This window comes from Nycticebus coucang, chromosome 14 (genome assembly GCF_027406575.1).
Source record: "Nycticebus coucang isolate mNycCou1 chromosome 14, mNycCou1.pri, whole genome shotgun sequence".
In the NCBI taxonomy this organism is placed as follows: domain Eukaryota; kingdom Metazoa; phylum Chordata; class Mammalia; order Primates; family Lorisidae; genus Nycticebus; species Nycticebus coucang.
Genome location: NC_069793.1, coordinates 61,330,476 through 61,339,615, shown reverse-complemented (window position 1 = coordinate 61,339,615; position 9,140 = coordinate 61,330,476). Strand labels below are relative to the sequence as shown.

The 9,140-nt window shown below is 39.2% G+C and overlaps 1 protein-coding gene across 1 annotated transcript; it reads right to left on the bottom strand.

Annotated features, from left to right (window-relative positions):
• Window positions 1-923: 923 nt before the first annotated feature.
• On the bottom strand, window positions 924-1,868 carry LOC128565849 (olfactory receptor 51I2-like). The gene has a single exon (XM_053562580.1). It carries the CDS (start codon window positions 1,866-1,868, stop codon window positions 924-926), a length of 945 nt encoding a protein of 314 aa, XP_053418555.1.
• Between the last annotated feature and the right edge of the window lie 7,272 nt (window positions 1,869-9,140).

Here is a 9,140-nt window from a genome sequence, read left to right as displayed (position 1 = left end):
ACATGTATACCATGGAATATTTGCAGCCTTAAAGAAAGATGGAGACTTTACCTCTTTCACGTTTACATGAATGGAGCTGGAACATATTCTTCTTAGCAAAGTATCTCAGGAATGGAAGAAAAAGTATCCAATGTACAGACTCATCCCTACTATGAAGCTAAATTATAGCCTTCACATGAAGGCTATAACCCAACTATAGCACAAGACTGTGAGGAAAGGGCCAAGGCAGGGAAAGGGAGCGGCGAGGTTAGGGTGGAGGGAGGGTAATGGGTGGGGCCACACCTACAGTGCATCTTAGAATGGGTACAGGCGAAACTTACTAAAGGCAGAATACAAATGTCTACATACAATAACTAAGAAAATGCCATGAATGCTATGTTAAACAGTATGAGGAGAATATTTCAGATTGTATATGAAACTAGCACAATGTACCCCTTGATTGCACTAATGTACACAGCTATGGTTTATCAATTAAAAAAAATTGTATTAAAGTAGAAAACAGCTCCAAAAAAAAATTCTTAGATGATTTTTATGTTCTCAAGTAGCATAATCCCTAATTATAACATAATGTAACTAATTTATACATAAATTTTTGTCTATTTGTTTTATGAAATTTACTTCAAAGCATTGATGTCATTACTATATTGGTACAAAAAGGATCTAATTCAAGACCCTCTTCCAAGTAGAGGCTGAGAGAAGTCATTTGTGATAATTGTATACATGATTAACTACAACATACTGCAGCATGATATTTTGAGATGTAGGTTGTAGCCAACCAATTCCACTTAACTTGTGCAGGTATCCAATTATGGGTTCCCATCTAGAAAAAGATTGAAAGGCTCCAAGGCGTAGACTGGTAAGCCTAAAAACATCTGCAAACAAAAAGCTCCTATGGCACTTGGCTTTTCAGGAGGCTTTCTTAATCAGAGCTTAATTCTCACTAACATTTTGTGTAGCCTCCAGTGAATCTCCTTTGTCTTGATAGAGTAGATAATAGGGTTGAGCATTGGAGGCACAAAGAGATAGACCAGGGATATAAACTTGTGCACATACTCAGGGGCATGCTTTCCAAATCGATGGACCATCGACACACTAACCATGGGCACGTAGAAGATAAGCACAGCACAGATATGTGACACACACGTGTTTAGTGTCTTAAGTCTCTCCTCCTGAGAGGCAATCGCCAGCACAGAGTGCAGAATCAGCACATAGGAGAGGAGGATCAGCACTGAATCTACAGCAAAGGCAGAGATGACAATGAACAGGCCATACATGCTATTGATGGTTGTGTCTCCACAGGGCAGACGGATCAAGTCAGGGTGCAGGCAATACGAATGGGTCAAGACATTGGCCTTGCAGAAAGGCAGCCTCTTCAGGAGGAAAGGAAGTGGGAAGACCATGCAGAAGCTGCGGATGACAATGGATATGCCAATATGGGCCAGACAGGTGTCAGTGAGCACTGTGGAATAGCGCAAGGGGTTGCAGATGGCCACATAGCGGTCAAAACTCATGGCCAGCAGGATCCCAGACTCTGTCCAGGAGAAAAAGTGGATAAAGAACATCTGGACCAGGCAGGCATCAAAACGAATTGCTGGGGCATGAAAACACACAGCAGCCAGGACAGTAGGCAATGTAGAAAAGGACACACCCAGGTCATTAACAGACAAAAGAGACAGGAAATAGTACATGGGCTGGTGCAAGCTCCGCTCTTCCTTTATGATGAAGAGGATGAGGGTGTTGCCAAGGATGGAGATAGCATAAAGCAGCAGGAGGAGGGCAGCCAGCCAGTGCTCCAGGCCCTTCATCTCTGGAAATCCTGTTAGTGTGAAGCTGGTGGCACTTGAGATGTTGGTCCCAAACTTCCCCATCAGGGTTTCTGAGTGACCTTTGGGGAAATGCAACCAGGATGAACCTAAGGAAGACAGTGGAAGAAGTGAAGACCAGAAGTAGATGGTGTCTTAGGATAGAAGAAAGATTCCAATGCCTAAGACCATGAATAGTCAGAAAAAAGCTGGTGATATTTCAAACCATTTATAGTGTTTTTATTTTATTTTATTGCAGTTTTTGGCCGCGGCCAGGTTTGAACCCACCATCTGTGGTATACGGGGCCGGCACCCTACTCCTCTGAGCCACAGGTGCCGCCACCATTTATAGTCTTCTTATGGTCTCCAGATCCTTCCCCCTAGACATCTGTTGACTCATTTTTGGACATTATCCCAGGTTCTTTCGGTGTTTGCATTTTTTACATAGGTTCAAATATTTCACTCATGAGAGAAAATGGTTTTTCCTTTTCTCTCTACCAGTTTTTAGCTATAAGATTATTCAATAAGTGAGGTACAATATATCCTCTGTGAAGGTTTTCCTTAATCTCTACCTACTACTTTACTCCGTCTTGTGCAAGTGATGACACTTTTGGTTCGTATTCTAAGCTGCCTCCCCTTTCTTCCCTTGAAGAACATTTAAAACTTTCTTTGCTCAGATGAAACTCATACCAATTAAATAGAAATTTCTGCAGGTGAAACTCAGGAGTCAGCATTTGTTTGCATATCCAGGCATTTCTAATAGATAGCCAAGTTTGAGAATCAGGGGTTTAGATTACTCCTAGCTGCAATCAAATATGTCCCTTCCCCCACCACTTCTTCCTCTCTGAGGATCAATTTCAGAAATTATTATCATAGAAAACAAATAACAAAAGTAAACATCTTTATTGCCCCCTCATGTCCTTTTAGTAATCATCCACTTCTCTGCTCCTTTTAGTGCCTTATATTCTCAAACTTACTTTCTACTCATAATGTCCTCCCCATTTCACATCTCCCAAATATTTGTCTCCTGCTCCAGGCTTCCTTTCTTGCTATGGATTCATGTTAAATTCCTCATCCAATTCCTGGTATCTCAAGTGTAACGTATGCATGGTTGAACTCTTTGTCAATTAGCAGGCTTGATCTTCATAATCATCATCTTTTTTTTTTCTTTTTTTTGTAGAGACAGAGTCTCACTTTATGGCCCTCGGTAGAGTGCTGTGGCGTCACACAGCTCACAGCAACCTCCAACTCCTGGGCTTACACGATTCTCTTGCCTCAGCCTCCTGAGTAGCTGGGACTACAGGCACCCGCCACAACGCCCGGCTATTTTTTTGTTGCAGTTTGGCCCAGGCCGGGTTTGAACCCACCACACTCGGCATCATAATCATCATCTTTTTATCTATGCAGATGTTCATGCCAGAAAAAAACCTGGGAGTCATCCTTGATGTCGCTTATCCTGTCACATTTGCAAGTCTATTACTCTGCTGTCACCTGTTCATTATACTCTCAACCCTGGTTTCTCCTCTCAATCTCACTTCCAACTGCAGCCTGCAGCTCAGCATCTGTAACCAGGATCTCTCCAGTCCTTTCCAGACTGATTGCCCAGTTTACTTAGGCTTCTCTCTAATCCATTCTCCATGAACCAGCAAAATTATGTGTTTAATATATATATATATGACATTACACTCCTACTGAAAATCTCCAAATGATGCCCATTACCTTTTGAAATAAGAATTTAAATAACAATTGAAGCCCTTACCAAGATATGCAGAAGCAGTGGCACTATCTGGGAACTTGTCATCTTCCAATGATTCTGATCATTCTTTCATCATCTCTCTGTTCTTGGTGTTCCCTATTGTACAGCCTCATGCACATTTCCTTTGTAAAACCTCAAGCATATTTCCTTTGTTGCTCTTCTTATCATACTTTAGATTGTGATGGATTATTATGTATTTGTTTGATTATTTGATTGGTATGTTTCTCCCCCAATAAGTTTTAAGCTCCCTTGATTATCTGTGTTTCTTCTCATTTTATTCTCAATGCTTAAGCAAGGGACTAAGCATACAGAGCCCTAGACCAGCACTCAGAGATTACTAGTTCTGATTTTGATTTTTAAAATATTGACTATCCTAGGAAATTTTTAAATAAATTAACTATCCTAGGAAAAAGGTACTAAAACAAGAGCTACATTTTTAGTATTATACATTTTAAGTATAAACTAATTCAGATAACTAAAACAACTCCCCTTTGCACCTGATAGATCAGATTTAATCACTGCTTTGCCACACCCAGCTGTGAATTCAGTTACCTTCTTCATATCTTATTTTCACATCTATAGAATAGAAAAGGAATGTAAACATCAATAATGTTCATTCAGATCCCAGTTTCAATGCATGTACTGAGTAAATGTAACCAAGAAAGCTGTGATGATTAGGGGTATTTAGAGCCTGAGAGTTCTGGTCCTCTCCCAAAACTGTCTCTACATTTTCTATTTCCCAATTGAGCATTCTCTTCTTTGGTCTTAGCTTTGCATTCACTCTCTAGAAACATCTGGAGTATGAGCTAATCACACCGAACCTTCCACACCAGACAAGAACGTCTGAGGCACCCTCTGAGCCAGGTCTCTGCGTGCTGGGAACCAAAGAGTAAAGCTCTGACACTGAGGACAGGATAGGGGGATTTCAGGCACCAACAGTTATAGGTGTGGAGTATAAGTATGAGAACAGAAGTGGAGTGCAGGGGATTAAAAAAATCTCTAAAACTACATCACAAATGACCTCTCCTTCCTCAAAAGTTTGTGCCCTAATTGCTTTAGGATTTTGAAGCAACAAATGAGGTTTTGAGGGCCTTTGTGAGGGAAGAGCTAAGATCCCCACTTACCTCCACAGTGTAGCTTTGGAGGATGGGAGAAGAGGTAGGTGAAAAGTCCACTGAGGGGAGAAATGCCATGGGCACCCACACTCTGCACCTTGTCTCACTGCCAGCCTCCATCCATTCCTTGCTCTGAGCTCTGTAAAGCTCCATCTTAAGAGTTCCCTGGAGATGAGGCTGGGCAGCAGCAGGGAATGTGAGAAATCTTCAGAGGATAGGTACTGAGTGCCCTTAGAGGTTTCAAAGATATTAAGAGTAAAACTGGGTTGTCCTGGAGTAAGCAACATATTAAAACTTTTAATTTATTGTTTTTAATAATGGAATTGAAACCCAGTAAGTCAACAACAGAGGCAGATTGGATCCCAGACCACTGATTCTCACTGATTTTCAGATTAGGGCTTTCCACTAACTATGCCACAACTCACATGGATTTCAAGATGTAAAATGGCATAACCAACAAAAGCCTATTACTTAGGTTGCCATACAGGGTGATCATGCTGGTTTTCCCAGAACTGTCCCGGTGTTAATACTGAACTGGGGGAGGCCCCTCAATTTTGTCAAACGTGGACAATTTGTCACCCACAGCCAGCCTTGGATTCAAAACCACCTCCTTGTCTGCCTAAATGAATGACATTAAGAAAATTATTTGATTAGTTCAAGTTTTAAATATCCCATTTGTTAAATAGAGTGCAAATTCCCGTAGATCTGGACAAACAACAGTTTTACAATGTGTGTGCTTATTAAACAAGAACTACCCTATGGACTTACCAATTTTTCATTTGTCAGAAAAGAACTTCAACAGAAAGTGAAAGTGCCAGGAGCTCCAAGGGTTCTGGGGTCTGAGGACAGGATGACGTCCTAGACACTAATGTACTGGCCTTAAAAGTGGAATGACTTTGGGCCATCAGGTATCACACCCAACATTTTGTAATGAAGAAATTGAGACTCTTCAGGTTAAGAAACTTGGTAGTATGCACAGAGGAATTATTTGGGTTCAGAACTTGGACGTAAGTGTCCTGACGCAGACCCAGCTTATCCCCAATGATCATGCTGTCTCTTATTGCCTGAGAAACTAAGGAGAGGACAAGTGTATTTATTCACCGAGCACCTACTAAGTGTCTATGAGTCTACTAGGCACTTTCTTATAGGGTAGTTCATTTAATTGCCAGAGAAAACCTTATGAATACATTTTATTATGTCTAAAATCAGTCCTGGATTATTTAATGGGCAGAGTAAGCATGTATGTTTAGAACATCAGAAAAGCAAAGCATTCAAGCTTTACACATATATACCATATATATCAGATATTTTGAATATTAAACAGTTAAATAAATAAAATATGAGGTATTTTAAAAACATCAAAATCTTCCCCATGTAAAATTAAGACTTTACTGAACTTCTTTTACCTACCTTAGGTGTTTTTTAAATTTATGTATGGAAATACAAAGCATGTTGAGAATTTAGAGCCTCTAAAGAATTTTCTTACTGGTTGCTTGTCGTATCTATGTTTGTGTGCATGAGTTGTGTGTGTGTGTGTGTGTGTGTGTGGTGTGAATGTGCATAAATCCATGTGCAAGAATAAGGGGACAGTATTCATGGAAAAGTCCTTTTGTTTCTTGGAAATGAAAAAAAGATGTCTGATTTCTTAGAATTAATCAGTAAGTCAGTCAGTTACAAGATATCAGAAGAGGAAAATTTAAAAAGATACCTTTATAAAAACTAATAATTCTCAGAAATTTAAGATTTGACTGACTTAAGCTAATTACAAATACAGGATATTAAAAACAGTTGCCATTCACTGAACATATCCTATATGCCTCAAGCTTATTAGAATCTTCATAAACATTATTTAATATTCAAAAAGGCTGTCAGTATCTTTATGCACCTTTAGTGTATAAAATACGTGAGAGTCAGAGAGATTATGAAACTTATCATGTCATAAAATTATTGGTGACCCAAGATTCCAATCCATAATGAAAAAAACACAATTAGAAACAAATACGCTCCTCACATTCACAACGTCACCAACCGAAAGAGGAGATGAAAGCAAAGAAAGAAAGAGACATGAAGGAGCCCCCAGCACACCTTCCAAGGAGAAGACACGGGCTGCCCACTGAGACCCAGGGATTAAGACGCTGATGCACTAGGTTTTTGGAGATTGGTATTTATCCATCTGATCCTAAGACACGAACACTTTAAATCATATAATTAGGTCCCTTTGCCTCTTATTCCTTCTTCACAGCAATAATTATGTGTCTATCATCAGCGAGAAAGAGTGACGTTGACAAGATATTTTTTGCCTAATAGTTTTTGCAATAATTCTGTTTCTCATCCTAAATAAATAACATCACATCTCTACAATATCCTCTTGGTTAACGTGAACTCATCCTTGAGAGACACGATCACATTGAAGGAAGTGCTGAGCCACAACAGTGAGCAGGAAAACCCCTCCTTCTGCTGTCACAGTGATGGGACAACAGACTGGACAAATAACTGCATGGGTTAATGTACACGCATAACCAATCTCAGAGAAGAGGTTTAGGGTGCTAGGAATAGAAACCACTTTAAAGGAGGAGACCTAAAAAAAATAAATAAATAAAGGAGGAGACCTAAAATAGTACAGAAGATTAGTAGACAGAGACCTGAAAGATAAATTAGAAATGACCAGAGGAAAAAAGCAGAGAGCTCCATACATGAGAGAAGTAGACTTAGGAACTCTGCTTGCAGAAATACCATGTCTTTTCAGTTCCCCCACCTGAATATCTTTCTATTTCAACGTCTGAAAGAACTGGCGTCTTTTCAGTTCCACACTCATTAAATATCAACATTTCAACATCATCTTAACTGATCACAGCACATTACTCAGCATTCTCTGATCACGTTACAGTAATTGTAAGTAAAAGTTCTTCACATTATTTCCATTTCCACCATCATAAACTCCAAACTTTCATACTTCATAGGACCCTGGTGCTATGGCTCCTGCCTTCCTTTTTAACTCTGTTGAGACATTCCCTCTTGCATATCTGTTTCAATTATAAAGGCCTTTCAGTTCCTTTAATTTACAAGGGTCTCTTCTACTTTAAGGCCTTCACAGTGCCATTTCCCATGACTTAAAGGCTTTTTGCCATGCGTTTTTCCTACTTATCTATCATCTCTCATTGAAACATCGCTGCCCTATGGAAGATCCCCCCAACCCTCTATCCCGGGTAAGGCTCTACTAATAAATGCTTATATAACATTCTCTGTCAGTCTTTTCTAGTATCTTCCAGAATTGTGATTAAATAATCTAACATAAATGAAAAAATATGTGTTTAAGATCTCTCCTCTATCTTAGTATTTGAATTTTACAAAGTATGGGTCTATTGTCTATCTTATTGTTAATATATTCAAAGTACCCAGTATGATGTCTAGCAAATATTAGGCATGTAGGTAATATTTTTCCATAGTAGCACCAGTGTTCCTTCTTTGAGGTTTTGCACTATTGGATGGATCACCTAGTATGTACATGTGACTTGCACACACCTACTCAAGTGTGGCTTTTTGTCACTGTATCTAGATATATACCAGGCTCAAAGTACCATCTTGCAGGATGGTCCACACTTGGGTCTTTTTAAATGAAACTAGATTCCTCTTCATTCCTGGTATAAAGTCTTTGTAAAGTGTCTGATTTATTTTTCTACCTTAATTAATCTAAGCCAAAGTGCACTAGGAAAAACTCTCTAGCCTGATAGTTTATGTTAGAGACGCCTTTTCTGGAATGGCACGACTGTAATCATTACTTTTAAGCTCTTTGAATTATAATTATTTCTCCCCAGTATTAAGATTCACGTGTACTTATTGACAGCATCATGTGTTGATTAACTCTAGTAATTTGTTTAAATTCCACAATCCCTTATGACATACATGCCATTATGATATCTATTTTGCATATTTAAAAAACCCAGGCACAGTGAGTCAAATAACTTTTCCATAGTCACAAAACACACACATGACAGAACTAGCACACTTTTAACTATTACTCTGTATGGCCACAACCGGGTGTTCAGAGGATAAGTCCCTTTCTGCCTCCTCCAAGGATTCCTTTACTTCCGAATATGGGGTCTAGAGTGTTGTTGGTGTTCAATAAGTACTCACTAAAGGATCCTGGTTTTCAATAAGTTCTCACAAAAGGAATGATCCTGCACTGTGATCTGATATCTTGTAGATCTCTAGCTTAAATTCTCGTAAGATTATCAGTGTGTTAGCTGAAGAAGCCAAAAGACAAGTAACAAAAATTGCAAGTGTTTTTGCAGTGTTGTCACCAATTCAAAATCACATTAGGCTTGGACTTGATTTTTTACTTCTGATATCTTGAGACTGATTTACTAATTAATTCTAAGAAGCCAGACATTTTTTTGCCAAGTAATAAAAGGACTTTTTCCTATTTTCCCTTTATTCCTGCACATGCATTTAGGCATGCTCATACGC